Below are 23,481 nucleotides of genomic sequence, written 5' to 3'. Positions count from 1 at the left end.
AAATGTCGGAAATTATAATCAGGAGCTTAATTTAAATTATGGTAAATTAATTATAGTAGGCAAAATTATGATGGATCGAACTGCGCAGGTAGCCTACTTTTTGAAGTGATTTGTTTGTCACTTACTACGTTTACATTGACACCAATATTCCATTATTATTCGGGATACTCAAGTATTCTATTTTTGAGTTGACGCATATAAACATCATACCTCGTTTACAATAACCGAAAAAGCTTGAATCCTGGTTATGAGAAACCCAGGTAAGATGCCTGGGATATGCTGATCTAAGACGGGATACTGTGGCATGTAAACATCTTATCCCGTTTACTGTTGTTTTTGCAGTCTGCTCAGTTTAGCATTTCATGGGTGTTGTGTGATGTTTTCATCAGATTTTCAAACAAATCACTTCAAAAAGTAGGCTACCTGCGCAGTTCGATCCACCATAATAATTCCATAATAATTTCTGCCTACTGTAATTAATTTACTACTGGCTAATTTCACCCCTAATTTAGAGAAGTTTCTGCTTATAAATTCTGACATTTGGTAGGCCATATTTTAATGTCTGATATTTGGTAGGCTATATTATCATTTCCTACATTTGGTAGGGCATTTGTTTGTCAACTATAGTTTGATATATATATATAGCTACTCTTCTGTCATAACTTGTTGCCCCAGAAGACTAAATAAAGTAGTGCTCACCAGAATAATGTCTTACGTGAATGCATTAGTAATCTAGTTAACACCCGTGAAGTTGTCTGCTTCGTTTAGGGACGGGGAGGAAATGCAATAACTCCGAAACAGTGGAAAGATTGATCCTGTGCAAAATGTCCAAATCAGTTTGACGGGTTTTAAGGAATGAAAAGCTGAGAAAACGACAAAACACGTTTCTGATAAGGCTTCAGTTCGTCTTGGCAGCATATTTTATGTGGTTGAAATACTGTCTGCTTGCATAAGTGTCAAAGAACACATTACACGCGCATTCACATTTTCTCGAGATGCTGAAAGAAATAAATCATAATTCTCCACTCGTATTCCTGAGACAAAATAAAAAAAGATGGTTGTATAATTTCACTGCAAGAAATGTATAATTCTGCAGGAGTTCATTTTATATTATGGTACATGTGAGAGGTTATAGGTCTACAGTCAGTGTCTCTATTTACCCATATACTTAATTGACGAATATTCTGTTTATTCATGGTTACAGGGATACTCATGAGCTGGATATCAAAGGTGCATGTAAACAACATATCCCGAATAAGACCTTAAGCGGGATATGAGCTACTATCCGGAATACTGTGCGCATGTAAACGTGGTCACCAAGACATTGTAGCAACGTTGGGAGCAAGGCACGGAACATTGAGGGAGGCAACCGTCTGTCTAAAGAGACTACACTGACATGACTGCTTGGTGGGCCAATATGATAAGCATCACCAACACAAGGAAATAACAACATTGTCAAGTGATGATTTCTAGAAAGTGTGTCTGGCAGGTCCTCTAGAGAGTATTCTAATTTTGTCATAACTGCTGCTTATAATCTACTACCATGGCATGCTTTGTATCACTGTACTCAGATCTGGTTGATCAAGTTTCTGTAGTATTAGTTGTATATTCTCTCTCCTGAACTTTCTGGAAAAACTGTCTGTTGCTTCTTGACAATCCTGATTCACAGTTCTGTAGTGTATTCATTACACCGATTCTGTTGCCAAATGTTTTGCAACAGAAACCATTTACTCCAAATGATCTACCAAGTGATGTAAAAGCTGTTGGGTTCTTAAAGGTCCAATGCAGCTGTTTTTTATCTCAATATGAAATCATTTCTGGGTAACAATTAAGTACCTTACTGTGATTGTTTTTAATTAAAATGGTAAAAAATAAATTTAAATAGCTTCTTAGCAAAAAGCAATTTCTCAAGCAAAAATGTTGCAAGGACTGTCTGGGAGTGGTCTGAGTAAGGAGGGGAAAACTGAACTAGCTGTTATTGGCAGAGAGGTTTGGAACTCTCTCTTTCTTATTGGTCTATTAACTAATTTAATGCCTGGTGATATCACCAGGCAGGCTAAAACTCCATCCCACCAAAACAGGCTGAAATGTAAGGCGGTCTTTTCAAACAGCTCTTACACTAAAAGGCCATTATCATAATGTTCACAATTTCACAGTATTATTCCAACCTCATAGTGTGGAAATAAACTACATGACCAAAATAATGTCGACACCTGCTCGTCGAACATCTCATTCCAAAATCATGTGCATTAATATGGAGTTGGTCCCCCATTTGCTGCTATAACAGCCTCCATTCTTCTGGAAATACTTTCCACTAGATGTTGGAACATTGCTGCGGGGACTTGCTTCCATTCAGCCACAAGAGCATTAGTGAGGTCGGGCACTGATGTAGGGCGATTAGGCCTGGCTGGCAGTCGGCGTTCCAATTCATCCCAAAGGTGTTTGATGGGGTTGAGGTCAGGGCTCTGTGCAGGCCAGTCAAGTTCTTCCACACCGATCTCGACAAACTATTTCTGTATGGATCTCGCTTGGTGCACGGGGAAACAGGAAAGGGCCTTCCCCAAACTGTTGCCACAAAGTTGGAAGCACAGAATCGTCTAGAATGTCATTATATGCTGTAGCGTTAAGATTTCCCTTCACTGGAACATAGGGGCTTAGACCGAACCATGAAAGACAGCCCAAGACCATTATTCCTCCTCTACCAAACTTTACAGTTGGCAGTATGCATTGCGGCAGGTAGTGTTCTCCTGACATCCGCCAAACCCAGATTTGTTCGTCGGACTGTAAGATGGTGAAGCGTGATAAATCATTCCAGAGAACGCGTTTCCACTGCTCCAGAGTCCAATAGCGGCGAGCTTTACACCACCCCAGCTGACGCTTTGCATTCCGCATGGTGATCTTAGGCTTGTATGCGGATGCTCGGCCATGGAAACCCATTTCATGAGCAGTTATTGTGCTGACATTGCTTCCAGAGGTAGTTTGGAACTTAGTAATGAGTGTTGCAACCGAGGACAGACAATTTTTATGAACTAAGCGCTTCAGCACTCGGCGGTCCCGTTCTGTGAGCCTGTGTGGCCTACCGCTTTGCGGCTGAGCCGTTGTTGCTCCTAGACGTTTCCACTTCACAATAACAGCACTTACAGTTGACCGGGGCAGCTCTAGCAGGGCACAAATTTGACGAACTGACTTGTTGGAAAGGTGGCATCCTATGACAGTGCCATGTTGAAAGTCACTGAGCTCTTCAGTAAGGCCATTCAACTGCCAATGTTTGTCTATGGAGATTGTAATGCTTGTGTGCTCGATTCTATACACATGTCCGCTACGGGTGTGGCTGAAATAGTCAAATCCACTAATTTGAAGGGGTGTCCACAGACTTTTGTATATACTGTGCCTTCGGAAAGTATTCAGACCCTTTGACTTTTTCCACATTTTGTTACGTTACAGCTTTATTCTAAAATTGATTAAATTAATTGATTTCCTCATCAATCTACACACAATACTCCATAATGACAAAGCAAAAACAGGTTTTTAGAAATGTTTGCAAATGTATTAAAAATAAAAACAGAACTACCTTATTTACATAAGTATTCAGGCCCTTTGCTATGAGACTCAATTGAGCTCAGGTGCATCCTGTTTCCATTGATCATCCTTGAGATATTTGTACAACTTGATTGGAGTTCACCTGTGGTAAATTCAGTTGATTGGACATGATTTGGAAAGGCACACACCTGTCTATATAAGGTCCCACAGTTGACAGTGCATGTCAGAGCAAAAAGCAAGCCATGAGGTCGAGGGAATTGTCAGTAGAGCTCCGAGACAGGATTGTGTCGAGGCATAGAACTGGAGAAGGGTACCAAAACATTTCTGCGGCTTTGAAGGTCCCCAAGAACACAGTGGTCTCCATCATTCTTAAATGGAAGAAGTTTGGAACCACCAAGACTCTTCCTAGAGCTGGCCGCCCGGCCAAACTGAGCAATCGGGGGAGAAGGGCCTTGGTCAGGGAGGTGACCAAGAACCCGATGGTCACACTGACAGAGCTCCAGAGTTCCTCTGTGGAGATGGGAGAACCTTCCAGAAGGACAACCATCTCTGCAGCACTCCACAAATCAGGCCTTTATGGTAGAGTGGCCAGACGGAAGCCACTCCTCAGTAAAAGGCACATGACAGCCCGCTTGGAGTTTTCCAAAAGGCACCTAAAGACTCCTCAGACCATGAGAAACAAGATTCTCTGGTCTGATGAAACCAAGATTGAATTCTTTGGCCTGAATGCCAGGCGTGATGTCTGGAGGAAACCTGGCACCATCCCTACGGTGAAGCATGGTGGTGGCAGCATCATGCTGTGGGGATGTTTTTCAGGGGCAGGGACTGTGAGACTAGTCAGGATCAAGGGAAATATGAACGGAGCAAAGTACAGATAGATCCTTGATGAAAACCTGCTCCAGAGCGCTCAGGACCTGACTGGGGTGAAGGTTCACCTTCCAACAGGACAATGACCCTAAGCACACAGCCAAGACATCACAGGAGTGGCTTCGGGACAAGTCTCTGAATGTCCTTGAGTGGCCCAGCCAGAGCCCGATCGAACATCGCTGGAGAGACCTGAAAATAGCTGTGACAATCCTGGATCTGCAGAGCGGAATGGGAGAAACTCCCCAAATACGGGTGTGCCAACCTTGTAGTGTCATACCCAAGAAGATTCAAGGCTGTAATCGCTGCCAAAGGTGCTTCAACAAAGTACTGAGTAAAGGGTCTGAATTCTTAGTTGAAGTCGGAAGTTTACATACACCTTAGCCAAATGCATTTAAACTCAGTTTTTCACAATTCCTGACATTTAATCCTAGTAAAAATTCCCTGTTTTAGGTCAGTTAGGATCACCACTTTATTTTAAGAATGTGAAATGTCAGAATAATAGTAGAGAGAATGATTTATTTCAGCTTTAATTTCTTTAATCACATTCCCAGTGGGTCAGAAGATTACATACACTCAATTAGTATTTGGCAGCATTGCCTTTAAATTGTTTAACTTGGGTCAAACGTTTCGGGAAGCATTCCACATGCTTCCCACAATAAGTTGGGTGAATTTTGTCCCATTCCTTCTGACAGAGCTGGTGTAACTGAGTCAGGTTTGTAGGCCTCCCCTTGCTTGCACACGCTTTTTAAGTTCTGCCCACAAATGTTCTATAGGATTGAGGTCAGGGCTTTGTAATGGCCACTCCAATACCTTGACTTTGTTGTCCTTAAGCCATTCTGCCACAACTTTGGAAGTATTCTTGGGGTCATTGTCCATTTGGAAGACCCATTTGCGACCAAGCTTTAACTTCCTGATTGATGTCTTGAGATGTTGCTTCAATATATCCACATTATTTTCCTTCCTCATGATGCCATCTATTTTGTGAAGTGCACCAGTCCCTCCTGCAGCAAAGCACACCCACAGCATGATGCTGACACCCCCGTGCTTCACGGTTGGGATGATGTTCTTCGGCTTGCAAGCAACCCCATTTTTCCTCCAAACATAACGATGGTCATTATGGCCAAACAGTTCTATTTTTGTTTCATCAGACCACACGAGGACATTTCTCAAAAAAGTACGATCTTTGTCCCCATGTGCAGTTGCAAACCGTTGTCTGGGTTTTTTATGGCTGTTTTGGAGCAGTGGCTTTTTGTCTTTGTCTTTACATTTTTTGCAGACGCTCTTATCCAGAGCGACTTACAGGAGCAATTAGGGTTAAGTGCCTTGCTCAAGGACACATCGACAGATTTTCACCTAGTCGGCTCGGGGATTAGAACCAGCAACCTTTCGGTTACTGGCACAACGCTCTTAACCACTAAGCTACCTGCCGCCCCTGGCTTCTTCCTTGATGAGCGGCCTTTCAGGTTATGTCGATATAAAGGGGTCTGAATACTTTCCGAATGCAATATATGTATAGTGTATATATAAAACACAGGAAAATCATGTTTGTGACTGCACTGGGTCTTGAAATGGAAGTTATAGTTCATTTTAATTGTATGGTTTTCACACGTTGCCATTCCAAATATGAATAGCCTGCGACGTGTTTGGCACAAGCTGCACATCTATAAATGATCGATTCTTCCATTCTCTAAAGTGGACTGAAGTCTGCAGAGTTCCTTTAACTTCATCCAGCCGCTTATTATTATTATTTTTTTTAGAGAGACACGACTTAACTGTAACTTCCGTTTAAGAACAAAACAAAACTCAACAGAGTTTGGAGTAGCATAAACGGTTTCTGTTGCAAAAGGTTTTGCAACAGAATTGGCGTAATGATGACACCCCTGGTTTCACTCAACACATAGGAACAGGAGTGTTTATGAACGCCAGTGCTTATGTCCCGTGTATTTTCATTTCTCTACACCGCGCGAACGCTGGTGAATTAGGTAGGGATTTACTCTCTGGTTCTGTGTGTGTGTACACCACTGTACTGACCTCTCATTTTACTGCTTAACAACTGGACTACACACACCATGCTTGTGCGTTCAGCCTTACTCACGCACATGTAAGAAGTTTCACTCTTGCCCCACTCCACATGACCTGACTGAGAAACACTGGGCCCATTCAATCAAAACTATACTGAACAATAATATAAACACAACATGTAAACTGTTGGTTCCATGTTTTATGAGCTGAAATAAAAGATCCCAGAAATGTTCCATATGCACAAAAAGCGTATTTCTCTCAAATGTTGTGCACAAATGTGTTTAAATCCCTTTTAGTGAGCGTTTCTCCTTTACCAAGATAATCCATCCACCTGACAGTTGTGGCATATCATGAAGCTGATTAAACAGCATGATCATTACATAGGTGCTTTGTGCTGGGGACAATAAAAGGCCACTCTAAAATGTGCAGTTTTGTCACACAACACAATGCCACAGGTGTCTCAAGTTTTGAGGGAGCGTGCAATTGGCACGCTGACTGCAGGAATGTCCAACAGAGCTGTTGCCACAGAATCGAATGTTCATTTCTCTACCATAAGCTGCTTCCAACGTCATTTTAGAGAATTTGGCAGTACATCCAACCGGCCTCACAACCGCAGACCACGTGTAACCACGCCAGCCCAGGACCTCCACATCCGGCTTCTTCACCTGCGGGATCGTCTTGAGGAGGGGGGGGTGCTGAGGACTATTTCTGTCTGTAATAAAGCCCTTTTGTGATTAAACTAATTCTGATTAGCTGTGCCTGGCTCCCCATTGGGTGGGCCTGGCTCCCAAGTGGGTGGGCTTATGCCCTCCCAGGCCCACCCATGGCTGAGCCCCTGCCCAGTCATGTGAAATCCATAGATTAGGGCCTAATGAATTTATTTCAATTGACTGATTTCCTTCTATGAATTGTAACTCAGTAAAATCTTTGAAATTGTTGCCTGTGGCGTTTTATATTTTTGTTCAGTGTCCAGGTTAAACAACGTTCGGACTGTACTTTGAAAGAGCACGTCTTTTAGCTTACGCCTGAACCCCAAGATCTGTAGACTAGGCTGGTCAGTTTTACGACCTGGCTCATAGTTCGTAACAGCTACAGTGAAGGAAAAAAGTATTTGATCCCCTGCTGATTTTGTACATTTGCTCACTGATAAATAAATTATCAGTCTATAATTTTAATGGTAGGTTTATTTGAACAGTGAGAGACAGAATAACAAGAACAAAAATCCAGAAAAACGCATGTCAAAAATGTTATAAATTGATTTGCATTTTAATGAGGGAAATAAGTATTTGACCCCCTCTCAATCAGAAAGATTTCTGGCTCCCAGGTGTCTTTTATACAGGTAACGAGCTGAGATTGGGAGCACACTCTTAAAGGGAGTGCTCCTAATCTCAGCTTGTTACCTGTATAAAAGACATCTGTCCACAGAAGCAATCAATCAATCAGATTCCAAACTCTCCACCATGGCCAAGACCAAAGAGCTCTCCAAGGATGTCAGGGACAAGATTGTAGACCTACACAAGGCTGGAATGGGCTACAAGACCATCGCCAAGCAGCTTGGTGAGAAGGTGACAACAGTTAGTGCGATTATTCGCAAATGGAAGAAACACAAAATAACTGTCAATATCCCTCGGCCTGGGGCTCCATGCAAGATCTCACCTCGTGGAGTTGCAATGATCATGAGAACGGTGAGGAATCAACCCAGAACTACATGGGAGGATCTTGTCAATGATCTCAAAGCAGCTGGGACCATAGTCACCAAGAAAACAATTGGTAACACACTACGCCGTGAAGGACTGAAATCCTGCAGCGCCCGCAAGGTCCCCCTGCTCAAGAAAGCACCTATACATGCCCGTCTGAAGTTTGCCAATGAACATCTGAATGATTCAGAGGAGAACTGGGTGAATGTGTTGTGGTCAGATGAGACCAAAATCGATCTCTTTGGCATCAACTCAACTCGCCGTGTTTGGAGGAGGAGGAATGCTGCCCATGACCCCAAGAACACCATCTCCACCGTCAAACATGGAGGTGGAAACATTATGCTTTGGGGGTGTTTTTCTGCTAAGGGGACAGCACAACTTCACCGCATCAAAGGGACGATGGACGGGGCCATGTACCGTCAAATCTTGGGTGAGAACCTCCTTCTCTCAGCCAGGGCATTGAAAATGGGTCGTGGATGGGTATTCCAGCATGACAATGACCCAAAACACACGGCCAAGGCAACAAAGGAGTGGCTGAAGAAGAAGCACATTAAGGTCCTGGAGAGGCTTAGCCAGTCTCCAGACCTTAATCCCATAGAAAATCTGTGGAGGGAGCTGAAGGTTCGAGTTGCCAAACGTCAGCCTCGAAACCTTAATTACTTGGAGAAGATCTGCAAAGAGGAGTGGGACAAAATCCCTCCTGAGATGTGTGCAAAGCTGGTGGCCAACTACAAGAAACGTCTGACCTCTGTGATTGCCAACAAGGGTTTTGCCACTAAGTACTAAGTCATGTTTTGCAGAGGGGTCAAATACTTATTTCCCTCATTAAAAATGCAAATCAATTTATAACATTTTTGACATGTGTTTTTCTGGATTTTTTTGTTGTTATTCTGTCTCTTACTGTTCAAATAAACCTACCATTAAAATTATAGACTGATAATTTCTTTGTCAGTGGGCAAACGTACAAAATCAGCAGGGGATCAAATACTTTTTTCCCTCACTGTAGCATGTCATGCAAATCGTTTAACAATGTAGGCTACTAGTTAGGTTTTCCAATCTGTTGCTCAGGATCCTTCAGCTGTTGCACATTTTTGTTTATTTTTGTAGCACACCTGGTTCAACCAAGAAAAGACATTGATGGTTAGTAGACTAGTTGAATCTTCTAGTGCTGAGACAGAACATAAATGTTTTATGTCTGGGGTTTTCCCAGAGGAATGGATTTTGAAACACCAAGTTGTTTGGCTGGCTGCTTTGATAATCACTAAACTCATCTTATGACCCACTTTGGTATGTTTCAGTGCTGATTGTCATACTGAGCCATAGCTGTAGCCATGGATGCCAAAGCTAATGACAGCACCTTCCCCAGTTTTGGAGACTTGGATGAGTTCCTCACCAAGCATGACTCCAATTTTGTGTGGCTCCTTGTGGGTAAGTGTTGAGGGAATTTTCTAGACTGGGGGGGGGGGGGGGGGGGCAACACCTGAGTTAGAGGGAGTGCAGACTGCATTGAATAAGCAATTTCTCACATTTGAGTTGATGAATGGGGAGCAATTAACTCTAAGTATACAGGTGTGACGCCTCATTTAACACATCATAACAATGATATGAGGAATAGTATAAACCATCTGCATTCGGAAAGTATTCAGACCGCTTGACTTTTTCCACATTTTGTTAAGTTACTGCCTTATTCCCTCATCAATCTACACAAAATACCCCATAATGACAAAGCAAAAACAGGTTTTTAGAAATGTCTGCAAATGTATAAAAAAAAACAGAAATATCAAAATTACATAGGTATTCAGACCCTTTACTCAGTACTTTGTTGAAGCACCTTTGGCAGCGATTACAGCCTCTAGTCTTCTTGGGTATGACACTACAAGCTTGGCACACTTGTATTTGGGGAGTTTTTCCCATTTTTCTCTGCAGATCCTCTCAAGCTATTTCAGGTTGGATGGGGAGCATCGCTGCACAGCTATTTCAGGTCTCTCCAGAGATGTTTGATCAGGTTCAAGTCCGGGCTCTGGCTGGGCCACTCAGGGACATTCAGAGACTTGTCCCGAAGCTACTCCTGTGTTGACTTGGCTGTGTGCTTAGGGTTGTTGTTCTGTTGGAAGGTGAACCTTCGCCCCAGTCTGATGTCCTGAGCGCTCTGGAGCAGGTTTTCATCAAGGATCTCTCTGTACTTCATTCATTTTTCCATCGATCCTGACTAGTCTCCCAGTCCCTGCCACTGAAAACCACAGCATGATGCTGCCACCACCATACTTCACCGTAGTGATGGTGCCAGGTTTCCTCCAGACGTGACGCTTGGCATTCAGGCCATTGAGTTCAGTCTTGGTTTCATCAGACCAGATAATCTTGTTTCTCATGGTCTGAGAGTCCTTTAGGTGCCTTTTGGCAAACTCTAAGCGGGCTGTCGTGCTTTTTACGGAGTAGTGTCTTCCGTCTGGCCACTCTACCATAAAGCCCTGATTGGTGGAGTGCTGCAGAGATGGTTGTCCTTCAGGAAAGTTCTCCCATCTCCACAGAGAAACTCTGGAGCTCTGTCAGAGTGAACATTGGGTTCTTGGTCACCTCCCTGACCAAGGCCCTTCTCCCCTTATTGCTCAGTTTGGCCGGGCGGCCAGCTCTAGGACGAGTCTTGGTGGTTCCAAACTTCTTCCATTTAAGAATGATGGAGGCCACTGTGTCCTTGGGGAACTTCAATGCTGCAGAAATGTTTTGGTACCCTTCCCCAGATCTGTGCCTCCACACAATCCTGTCTCGGAGCTCTACTGACAATTCCTTCGACCTCGTGGCTTGGTTTCTGCTCTGACATGCACTGTCAACTGTGGGACCTTATATAGACAGGTGTGTGCTTTTCCAAATCATGTCCAATCAATTGCATTTACCACAGGTGGACTAATCAAGTTGTAGAAACATCTCAAGTATGATCAATGGAAACAGGATGCGCCTGAGCTAAATGTTGAGTCTCATATCAAAGAGTCTGAATACTTATGTAAATAAGGTAGTTCTGTTTTTATTTTTAATACATTTGCAAACATTTCTAAAAACCTGTTTTTGCTTTTTCATTATGGGGTATTGTGTGTAGATTGATGAGGAAATATTGTTTTCTCTTCCAGCCACCATTCTGTCCTGTGGATGGATCATCTACCTTACCTACTACAACTCCCGCAACATCGGCCTCATCTTAACCCTCATCATCAACAGACTCTGCAAGAATGGCTACATTCACATCGGTGAGTGCAAACAATGAAATGAAGCTTGCAGACGTGATGATGAACCTTGCCTGAGACTTGTAGACGCAGACTTGGCTCCCAGTTGCCCTATTTATGGAATTCAGTGTGAATAATCTGTTAGCGTGTCTGAAACTCACTGTCTGTCCTTTCTCCACAGGCTCCTTCTCTTTCTCGGTGCTGTCGGGGAAGGTCATGTTCAGGGATGTGTACTTCATCAACGAAGACATGTCCATTAGGTGCTTACTTTTACACTATTATATTGTGTTATGTTTTTTATTCTACTCTCTATACAATACATGCTTATATTCTAATACTATTTTATTATACTTTTAATTTATTTTGTGTTACAGAATACAAGATGGTTTCCTTATATTCCGTTGGTGGAAAATGTATAACCCTAAGCAGAAACAGCATGGTGAGTGGACTGTAGGGGAGACATTATGGTTTGGATTTGGAAATGGGTAACAAGTCTATAGGTGTCGGTTTGGCGGGAGGCCGCAGGAAACTCAAATAGCTTGTACTCAGGAGTAGTCTTCTCCATGTTTCTTGACCATCAGGTCAAAGTTACAGACGACCTTGTTCTTGTCTTCTCCAGACCCCAAGGCTGAGACCAGGCTCTACGTGACCGTTAATGGATTTGAGTTCCACGTTTACAACCGGACAGACCTCTATGCACGGCTAGAGGAGACCTTCGGGTTGGACCCCACCCTCATACCGACCAAAAATGACGAGGAGAGAGAAAGAGAGGAACGAGAAAAGAGCCTGGACAGTGTTAACATCAAAGCAGAGACTCCAGACCCGTCGTCATCTTGGAGATCCCTCATCCCCGTCATCAAAGTCAACATCAGCACTGTCAGTTGCTTTTAGTTTAACTACATATGAGACATCACTCCCACACACACTAGTCAATAGTTAAGTTCTATGAACGTGCACATGTATAATTCTCATCATTACCTCATTGTGTGTATTTCTCCAGGGTCGCTTGGCATTCGGGAACCACCACCTCCCCCAGACGATATGTGTGAACTTTGAGGATGCCTTCCTAACTTATGCCACCAAGCCCCCCTCCAGCCACCTAGACCAGTACATGCACATTGTCAAGGGCTCTCTGGAGAATGTCCGCGTCATGCTAGTACCCAGCCCACGCTACCTGGGCATGCAGAACGATGAGTGAGTTGACCTTTGACCTTAGGCCTAATCCCGAACAGTTAACCCCTGACCCCAATACACGGGCATGCAAAACGAGAAGTGTTTAACATCTTAGGAACCACATTAATAATGGTATAGCAGTCTTCTGAGATTCTGTGTTCTCCTCTATAGGCCACCCAGACTGATGGGAGAAGGGTTTGTGGTCATGCAGTCCAATGATGTGGACATCTACTATTACCAGGATGAACCAGGTACGACCATATTATGTAGAACTCTGGTCATGATGACTCGTTTAAGATATGGGTGTATTGGCACTGTTTCTATATGGATTTGGGTTTGACATGGTTTTATGAATGTTCTTATGTTTAGGTATGACTATTTATGTTTGACTGTGTGTGTGTTATCAGGCCTGGTCCCAGAGGAGCAAGAGAGTGGGGATCCAGAGCTATGTGGAGAAGGAACCAAACTGCAGGATCTGCCTCCCTGCTGGGGTCTGGACATTGTCTGTGGGAAAGGAACTGACTTCAACTACGGGCCCTGGGCGGACAGGCAGAGGTACGTACACACACACAATACTACTATACATAATACATCATTCGCTGTTAACCAGAGACCATAACAATAGAATGACTAAGGTTTATATTTCTGTATGCAGGGATTGCCTGTGGAAGTTCTTCCTCCCGGCAGACTACCAGTCCATGGGTGTTACGGAGGTGGCTCAGCCCGGCAAACCCAGACAGATTCTGGCCTTTGAACTCCGCATGAACATCATCGCAGACGCCACCATAGACCTGCTCTTCACCAAAAACAGGGTACCAGGAGAGCAGGCTTCTCACCCTGTCTCTGTTTCTCTCCTCTTCTATTCTGTCTCTTATTTTGTTAAAAGCTCCATGTATTAGATCATTGTTATAATCCATTTCACAATGTGATCATGTGTTTCTTTCTATGTGCTCTTGATTTTTCTGCTCTTAGGAAACCAATGCCATCCATGTGAATGTCGGAGCAGGCTCTTATCTGGAAGTGAACATCCCCATGACTGTGGGGGAGACTGGTGAGTGGGACAGTGAGAAAGAACTGAGGTTAGAAGAAAGTGGATGTCTTTAAGTCTATGGTTACAGGGTAAGACGGAGGTGTGATGCCATGAAATCATGCAGTAATCATGACTCACTCAATATTACCATCACCAAACTTGGACTGTGAGCATTCATTTTATCCTCTCTCCCCAGGCTACTCTCCCACCATCAAAGGCCAGCTGCTCCATGTTGACACCACCACCAGCATGCAGTACAGGACTCTGCTGGAGGCTGAGATGCTGGCTGTAAGTACAGCACAGTAGGAATCTGCAGGGGTCCTATTCAGCCACAAGCCATATCCAGAGTTTCCAATACATGTTTCTTACTGAGTGATTGAATTAAAACAACTGTGTACAAGTTAATTACCAAGCCCTTGATGAGTTGAATCAGGTTAGTGCACCTCCTTGTGAACATGAAAGCGTGTTAACATGATTGTTGCCTCTCTCTCTTCTGCCCTTAGTTCCATGTGATTGCCAGCTATCCCAGTGTGTGGAACATGCCCCAGTCCTGGAACTGTGAGATAGAGGTGTACAAGGCCACCTATCACTTCATTTATGCCCAGAAGAACTTCTTCACAGGTAAGACCTTCTCTCAATCTGTCTATAGGGCGATTCCACGCCAGCTTAGTCCGAAAATATTTGTGGTATCTGAGATTTTTCGGGCAATTCTCACATAGTTACTTCATTGGGAGCAAGGATGTTTGACATGCTTTTTACATTTGTATCACTAAGTGGCCATTTTACACTCTTTTTAGACCTATACATGCCTCCTGTACGACCCTATGATCTGTGAACCGTACATGATACAGACAACATCTTGGTGTCATTGTTCTCTCAAATATGGAGTATGTCTAGATTCTGAAATACAAATTTTCTCTGGTACTTTTAAAGGGAAATTTCACCACTGCTCTATTTCACTATATATATGTCCATTAATATGTATTAACATATCATATGTGTAATAAACATTTAGAATTTCCTCACTACACGCAAATACGATCGTTTTTGCATCTCACCGGTAGAAACGGGCCAGCTACATTGTTTGGTTGTAAGCAAACCACAATATCCAGAATTCCTAGCGATTTCAGGATGTCCAGGACCGCACCGTGGAGGTGTGAGAAATATCTGTTTGTAGCCAGCACTTTCAGCCAGAGGACTTCTTACGGAACTTAAGTCTCAACTGATGGGGTTGCCATGTCGTCGAACGTTGAAAAGTGATCCTATTCTATCGATTTTCCTCTTCACTTCAAAGAGGGAGCTATGCAAACAGAAGTCAAGCTGAGGTAACGTAGCTAACGTTAACGTTACCTAGCTACCTAGTTAGCGAACAAAAGTGTTTATCTAAACCAAAATATAGCTAGCATAATACGCTGGCTAGATATTCCAAAGCATATCAATGTAATTAGGCAACTGCTATCTGCCAATGTGATTTAACTTTGCAAGCTAACGTTAGCTTCCTTAGGTTATGTAAGCTAACCGTTATCTAGATAACTAACTACTGCAGAGGCTGAAGTGAATGTGTTCTATTTAGAGAATCCGATCCCATCAACATCTGCATAGGTATCAACATCAAGCTCAGCACCAGGAACTAGTGTAAGTCTCCTAAAATCTAACTTAAATCTTTCCATGACTCCATGATGAGCAAATAAATATACTGGAGCTAGGCATAAACATGGTCTGTGTCTTGTTGGTGGGTTTACAAGTAGGCTACAACTTCTACTGTAGTTCTCTGTATTATGGAGGCTTATTTGATTGTTCATGCAAGGCGTGAAGTCTAAATTTGAGAAAAGGAGGTATTAGTATGGAGGGGATGGTGTGGGTGACTGACTGGTGTCTGTTGGTGGTGGGTAGTGTGTGTGTGTGTGTAAAGGTTAGTATGCATGATCTATTGACATGAGGGGGGTGGGTGGATATAGTACGTTGTTTTGAGTGGGTATTGATGGGGGAAAGTAGTAAAATGTTGGCTAATCACTGACTACTGTGTGTCCTACAGACTAACCCTGCTGCTGATGATGATAACTTTACATTTTAGTCATTTAGCAGACGCTCTTATCCAGAGCAACTTACAGTTAGTGAGTGCATACATTTTCATACTGGCCCCCGTGGGAAACGAACCCACAACCCTGGCGTTGCAAGCGCCATGCTCTACCAACTGAGCTACAGGGGACTTTGACACCAGCTTTAGTAGTACAGAACCTATAGACCCATTAGATGAAAGCTTTCAGCCTGGAATAAACTCAAGATCAACATCATCTGACTTTGAAACCAGCCAGAACAGCCAAAGGTATTTATAAAAGCACAATAACCTCTTGAGAAATCAAAGTCACCAATACACTAAAATGTCTACAAGACAAGTGCTCCTCAAACTTTTCACACCCTTGCAGTCAGTTCTTTGGCATGGGGGAGAGGGGCTATTGATATATTCTTCTAGCTTGTCTACTCAACAGCAAGGTGCTTATACACAACAAGACTGTCTACAAGTCAAGCAAAACACATACCAGTCTACTGTGCTCATATTTGTTTACAGATGAACATGGTTTATTGTATGATTACACATCCTCATGATCAGTCTTCATGTTTTACACATCCTCATGATAAGTCTTCATGTCTTTCCAGGAGACTTGCAGTACAAACAAATCTTCTGCGAGAGGTCGAAGCAAGAAGAGGTTCACCAGCTGAAGAAGATTCTGGAAACTGCCTGGAACATTCAACCAACACAACATTCATATTCAGTTAGACTGATTTTGTAGTATGATATAGAATGCCTAGTATGCTCACAACTGCATTGTGGTATAGATATTGCTAGCTGTTGTCAGTGGTGATTTTAGCATGTAAATCTTGGTGGGGCATTTTTTTAAGTTTTATGCATGCCAGCAAAGCCACTACACCAAACAATACATTAATTGCACTATAACGGTAACAAAAACGGTGCCCACAAACTCTTAGGGCCTACATAAAGCTGTCCCAACAGCAGAGCTTTCTTTTCAGCACCATGGAGTGAATCCTTACCACCGCTACACCTGGCTATCAGTGGAGCCTTGTCTGGCAGCGAAACAGTTCATTCAGCCTCATTTACTGCCTTTTTAAAAACCTTAGCTGATATGGCTGACTTGCTTAGACAAATGTGGTTACTACTGACTCCTTGTGGATTTGTGTAAGTCGATAAGAACCACATTCTCCTTCAATAATAACGAACGCCAAAATGGGATTTGACTTTTGAACCATACACAAACATTATTACATTTATGTTCAGTAAATTCATGTTTATTCTTATGTCATTAACACTTAGCTCTAAGTATAAGCAAGTGCAAGCAAACGAGCTGCGAGGAGGTAGAACTATCCGTTCATCACTTTTCAGATAAACAGCAAGATGTTGAGGCTTTAACTTCACTCTTCTTTAAGGAGCGAAAGCGAGACACACTCGGTTAGCCTACCATTTGAAGAATTGTATTAGTCCTATGTGGTCTAAAAAGGAAGGAAAATACAATAAAGAGGATCCACTTTTATATACAACTTACCGACGCTGTCACGATCGTCTGAAGAAGCGGACCAATACGCAGCGCGTGGAGTGAACATGATGACTTTATTTAATAAAGCAACCACGAAAAACAACAAATGACGATAGTGAAGTCCTCTGTAACACTGACAGAAACATGGAACAAAAACCCACAAACCAAGGAGAAACCACACAGTTTAAATATGGCTCCCAATCAGAGATAACGAGCCGACAGCTGACACTCGTTACCTCCGATTGGGAGTCATATGACTAATCCTAGAAATAAACGTGACAGAAATGCAACCATAGAAAATCACCCAAAACCCAACATAGAAATACACCCAAACAATGAAAATGAACAACCCTGGCTCAAATAATCAAAGTCCATGGAGCCAGAGTATCACAGTACCCCCCCCTAAAGGTGCGCACTCCGGGCGCACCAGCATACAGTCTAGGGGAGGGTCTGGGTGGGCGTCTGTCCATGGTGGCGGCTCTGGCCCAGGTCGTGGTCCCCACCCCACCTTAGTCACTATCCGCTTCCGTAGGCCCCTCCACCTGACCACCCCCCAATTAAACCCCACTGGATTAAGGGGCGGCACCGGACTAAGGGGCAGCACCGGACTAAGGGGCAGCACCGGACTAAGGGACAGTACCTGACTAAGGGGCAGCACCGGACTGAATGGCGGATCCTGGCTGGCTGGCTCTGGCGGATCCTGGCTGGACGGCTCTGGCGGATCCTGGCTGATCCTGTCTGGCGGAAGGCTCTGGCTGATCCTGTCTGGCGGAAGGCTCTGGCTGATCCTGTCTGGCGGAAGGCTCTGGCTGATCCTGTCTGGCGGAAGGCTCTGGCTGCTCCTGTCTGGCGGAAGGCTCTGGCTGATCCTGTCTGGCGGAAGGCTCTGGCTGATCCTGTCTGGCGGAAGGCTCTGGCTGCTCCTGTCTGGCGGAGAGCTCTAGCGGCTCCGGTCTGGCGGACGGCTCTGAAGGCTCATGGCAGACGGGCGGCTTAGCAGGCTCAGTACAGACGGGCAGTTCCTGCGGCGCTTGGCAGACGGACAGTTCAGGCCCCGTTGGGCAGACGGCAGACTCTGGCCGTCTGAGGCGCATCGTAGGCCTGGTGCGTGGTGCCGGAACAGGAGGTACCGGGCTGAGGACACGCATCTCAGGGCTAGTGGGGGGAGAAGCAACAGGGCATGCTGGACCCTGGGGACGCACCGTAGGCCTGATGCGTGGTGCCGGAACTGGAGGTACCGGGCTGAGGACACGCATCTCAGGGCTAGTGCGGGAAGCAGCAACAGGGCATGCTTGGCCCTGGGGACGCACCGTAGGCCTGATGCGTGGTGCCGGAACTGGAGGTACCGGGCTGAGGACACGCATCTCAGGGCTAGTGCGGGAAGCAGCAACAGGGCATGCTTGGCCCTGGGGACGCACCGTAGGCCTGATGCGTGGTGCCGGAACTGGAGGTACCGGGCTGAGGACACGCATCTCAGGGCTAGTGCGGGGGAGAAGCAACAGGGTATGCTGGACCCTGGGAACGCACATAAGGGCTAGTGCGGAGAGCCGGAACAGGGCATGCTGGACCCTGGGGACTCACATTAAGCCTAGTGCGGAGAGCAGCAACAGGACGCACAGGACTCGGGAGACACACAGGAGGCTTGGGGCGTGGTGTAGGCACTGGTGGGAAAGGGCTGGCGACGCGCACCGTATCCCTGGTGCGAGTGGCCGGAACAGGCCGGGCCGGGCTGGCGAAGCGCACCGTATCCCTGGTGCGAGTGGCGGGAACAGGCCGGGCTGGGCTGGCGAAGCGCACCGTATCCCTGGTGCGAGTGGCCGGAACAGGCCGGGCTGGGCTGGCGAAGCGCACCGTATCCCTGGTGCGAGTGGCCGGAACAGGCCGGGCGGGGCTGGCGAAGCGCACCGTATCCCTGGTGCGAGTGGCCGGAACAGGCCGGGCCGGGCTGGCGAAGCGCACAGTATCCTTGGTGCGAGGGGTCGTAACAGGCCGGACCGTACTGGAGGCACACACCACTGGCTCTACCCCGGGAACTGGAACGGGCCGGACCGGACTGGATACACACCTCAGTCTCTCACGCCGTGCCTCTACATCTCCTTTCCCTACTTTGGCCAGTGACCCCCGTAACCTGGTTGCCTCTTGAATACGCCCCTTCTCTGCCTCCGTTAGCCCCGTCGTCCAAGCCATGTGCCCCCCCCAAAAAACGTTTTGGGGTTGCCTCTCGTCCTTCCAACGATGATGGCCCTGCTGACGCCGTTGCTCCTCTCGCCGTCGTCTCTCCACCGTTTCGCTCCATGGACGGCGATCCATCCCATCCAGGATCTCCTCCCAAGTCCAGGACCCCTTTCCGTCCAAAATCTCCTCCCATGTCCAGGAAGCCTTTGGAGCTGGGTCCTGTTGCCGCTTGACACGCTGCTTGGTCCTTTGATGGTGGGTTTTTCTGTCACGATCGTCTATAAAGGGAGCAGACCAATACGCAGCGCGTGGAGTGAACATGATGACTTTATTTAATAAAGCAACCACGAAAAACAACAAATGACGATAGTGAAGTCCTCTGTAACACTGACAGAAACATGGAACAAAAACCCACAAACCAAGGAGAAACCACACAGTTTAAATATGGCTCCCAATCAGAGATAACGAGCCGACAGCTGACACTCGTTACCTCCGATTGGGAGTCATATGACTAATCCTAGAAATAAACGTGACAGAAATGCAACCATAGAAAATCACCCAAAACCCAACATAGAAATACACCCAAACAATGAAAATGAACAACCCTGGCTCAAATAATCAAAGTCCATGGAGCCAGAGTATCACAGACGCACAGACAGCGCATTGCACAAACCAAACAACACTCGCAATATCAACTGGAATTACATGGGTCTATTACTGAACTTTTTGTTGAAAACAAATATTTGAATGGGAATAGACTGTCACTGGCAAACATGGTTGCAGTCCCAACAACATGATATAGTATCTCCTCCTCGTCAAGAAAAGCACATGAGCTAATTATAATACACAAAGTAAGAAAAACAATGAAATAATTCCAACATTGCCTAAAATGATGAATAAGATACTAATGAGATAGACCTATATAAGCAATAGGCCTATAACAATTGAGATGCACAAACTATGGCATAAGGGGATGATGAGTGGATTAAGATAATAATGAGCGAGCCAAGATGGACATAGTCAATATAACTTTGTTCAGCACTTTTGAAATGTACAGCGACAGTCAGCATTTCAAGGGCCTGGAGTGGCCTAGCCAGTCTCCAGATCTCAACCCCATAGAAAATCTTTGGAGGGAGTTGAAAGTCCGTGTTGCCCAGCGACAGCCCCAAAACATCACTGCTCTAGAGGAGATCTGTATGGAGGAATGTACCTATGACGGAAATTACAGGCCTCTCTCATCTTTTTAAGTGGGAGAACTTGCACAATTGGTGGCTGACTAAATACTTTTTTCCCCCACTGTATCTCCCTGGCATATTACACAATGTATACAATACATTTTTGGACTCACTGTTGTGCTGTGCTCACTTGAACAGGAAGTTGGCGGTCCTTGTGGGCATATTTTGTCATCAAACTTTTTAATCTATGTCTGGCATTCTCTGGATTTATGGTGCTTTCAAGACAACTCGGAACTCTGGAAAAAAACAAAGTCAAATCATGACGTCAGTTATCTTCAGGTCAGAGCTCTAGAAAGAGACCCGAATTCCCAACTTGGAATTCCGAGTTGGTTGACCGTTCAAAACTTATTTTCCCAGTCGGAGCTAGTTCTTTTCCGAGTTCCCAGATGTCTTGAACGCAGCAGAAGTCATGCTGGATTGACAGCATGGCAAATGTATTCAACCTTTTCTGTCCCATGGTGTTGCGTGTGAATGTTTATCCTTTTAAGCTTGGAAAAGAGACCCTTTCAGACAGATGTTTTAAATCCTTAAACCCAGACTTGGAGCACACACCCTCTCCACCGAATAGCAGGCAGGGGAAGCAAAATAGTGATTGCTTTGCAACGCTTGCAGTTAGCCACTTATTCCTTCCAAACCACTCATTGTTGAATTTGCGATTTCTGACTTGTTTATGTCCAATGACCGATGAGCACCGATACGTTTTATCTATAATTTATCTTCATATGACAAGGATTGAAAAGGATTTTCCAGTAGATTGTCGACGTGATTCTTGATGATGACTGCTTGCTAGCTAAGATTTTGAATGTATGATGTTGACATGATCTGTCCAATCAAATCTACGGTAGATATAACTTGATTTGATGTCATTTTATCTGTGGTCAATGACCTTGAGCCTTCTTGGATGGGTACTTCCAATGTAAATCTATGGCAGCACCCAAGGGGGCTTGAACTGCCTAGCTCTCCCTGTAGATTATGTGGTGACGTAGTGCCCCCATGAGTGACAGAACACTGAGCCAATCACGGCAGAACTAGAGAAGATTACCAACGCCTATGCTCTGTATTTTCCGCTAGCTGCCCCTCCACCACAGAAAGCACTGAGCTAGGCTGAAACACCTGCATTTTGGAGCTGCCTTACTCAAGAAAGCAAGGAATAGACCATGTTTGTATGCAGCTTTATTCACTCAATAAATGAGTTTTTACATTGTTTGCAAACTGATATGTACAGTGCATTCGGAAAGTATTCAGACCCGTTGACTTTTTCCAGATTTTGTTACGTTACAGCCTATTCTAAAATGTATTACATTGTCCCCCCCATCAATCTACACACAATACCCATTATATTAAAGCAAAAACCGTTTTTTTTTAACGTTTGCAAATTTATAAAAATAATAAAATATCACAATTACACAGGTATTCAGACCCTTTACGCAGTACTTTGTTGAAGGACCTTTGGCAGCGATTACAACCTCGAGTGTTCTTGGGTATGATGCTACAAGCTTGGCACACCTGTATTTGGAGAGTTTCTCGCATTCTTCTCTGCAGATCCTCTCAAGCTTTGTCAGGTTGGATGGGGAGTGTTGCTGCACAGCCTTTTTCAGGTCTCAGAGATGTTCAGTCGGGTCCAAGTCAGGGCTTTGGCTGGGCCACTCAAGGACATTCAGAGACTTGTCCTGAAGCCACTCCTGCGTTGTCTTGGCTAGTACCGTCCCTGTTTTGAAAAGCCTGCCTCGAGGATGGGAACAAGGAAGTATGGCTCCCGTCAGGCTGTAGTCTTTACAAAGCCAGGGAAAATTTGTCAACCTAGATATCCTGCAATGTCCTAGCAGATAGGAACATTGTTGAGAGAAGTCCAATTGCTCTATTGAACAAGGACAATCATATCTACTCGTGTGATTGTGCAATCGGTGAAACACAAAGGCCACAATAATTGCTACAAACATGACTCCATTCATTTTTAGATCAGATAGCAGGCTCAATCAACCAATGATGTTGTTGGATGAACTCTCCCGGCGAGAACATAAAAAAAATACAGCTATAGTGCATAATTATGTCTAAAACACCCTCTCATCACCCATAATTATGTAGGGAGACTGAAAAAACACCCCAAATAGTGTCTAGCGGTGAAGTTTCCCTTTAATGATATGACCCATTTTATACATAGAAATTGACATTTATAGGTCATTAACCAATCACAGCCCTCCTTTAGGATTGCACATTCAGCATGTCACCAGCAGTGGTAGTTCCCTGTTGAATCCATTTTCCCATTCACTGTGTTGGTGGTGCTCATCAATTGATCATACCTTCAGAATTAGGAAAGAGCACACTCTGGAAATGTGATGTACTTGTAGATTATATTGTTCCAAACAATGTCTTAAAATAAACAACATCTAAAAGGGTAGTTTTAAAATATGAATATTTGTTATGTTGGATAAATGAATGTGAAACATTTTATTTCAGGATCAAGACATACTCCATATTTTAGAGCACACTATAAGGAGTATAATGACACCAAGATGACGTCTGTATCATGCACGGTTTACAGAGCATGATACAGTAGGCATACTGTGCTATGAAAAAGTATTTGCCCCCTTTCTAATTTTCTCTACTTTTACATATTTGTGATACTGAATGTTATCAGATCTTCAACCAAAACCTAATATTAGATAAAGGGAACATAAGTGAACAAATAACACAACAATTACATATTTATTTCATAAACAAAGTTATGCAACACCCAATTCCCCTGTGTGAGAAAGTAGTCGTCCAGGTCCTGAGGCAGCAAAGCATCCCCAAACCATCACACCACCACCACCATGCTTGACCTTTGGTATGATGTTCTTACTGTGGAATGCAGAGTTTGGTTTTCGCCAGGCATTACTGGAACCATGTCGTCCAAAAAGTTCTACTTTTGAATCATCTGTCCATAGAACGTTCTTCCAAGAGTCTTGATGATCATCCAGGTGCTTTTTGGCAAAC

The 23,481-nt window shown here is 44.5% G+C and overlaps 1 protein-coding gene across 1 annotated transcript in view; it reads left to right on the top strand.

Moving 5' to 3' along the window:
• LOC311145993 (bridge-like lipid transfer protein family member 1) overlaps positions 1-23,481 on the top strand; it is a 154,292-nt gene that overhangs the window by 2,697 nt on the left and 128,114 nt on the right. The window contains exons 2-13 of the mRNA XM_084182417.1: positions 9,425-9,554; positions 11,249-11,365; positions 11,523-11,601; positions 11,716-11,780; positions 11,961-12,217; positions 12,342-12,535; positions 12,686-12,765; positions 12,922-13,069; positions 13,170-13,326; positions 13,487-13,565; positions 13,741-13,832; positions 14,048-14,165. Coding sequence (XP_084038543.1) covers positions 9,458-9,554; positions 11,249-11,365; positions 11,523-11,601; positions 11,716-11,780; positions 11,961-12,217; positions 12,342-12,535; positions 12,686-12,765; positions 12,922-13,069; positions 13,170-13,326; positions 13,487-13,565; positions 13,741-13,832; positions 14,048-14,165 — 1,483 coding nt within the window. The 5' untranslated portion in view covers positions 9,425-9,457. The remainder of the gene's footprint in view (positions 1-9,424; positions 9,555-11,248; positions 11,366-11,522; positions 11,602-11,715; positions 11,781-11,960; positions 12,218-12,341; positions 12,536-12,685; positions 12,766-12,921; positions 13,070-13,169; positions 13,327-13,486; positions 13,566-13,740; positions 13,833-14,047; positions 14,166-23,481) is intronic.

The sequence above is a fragment of the Coregonus lavaretus genome (genome assembly GCF_964263955.1).
Source record: "Coregonus lavaretus genome assembly, chromosome: 18".
Classification (NCBI taxonomy): domain Eukaryota; kingdom Metazoa; phylum Chordata; class Actinopteri; order Salmoniformes; family Salmonidae; genus Coregonus; species Coregonus lavaretus.
The sequence above is the reverse complement of the archived record's forward strand: the minus strand, read 5'-3'. Positions and strand labels throughout refer to the sequence as shown.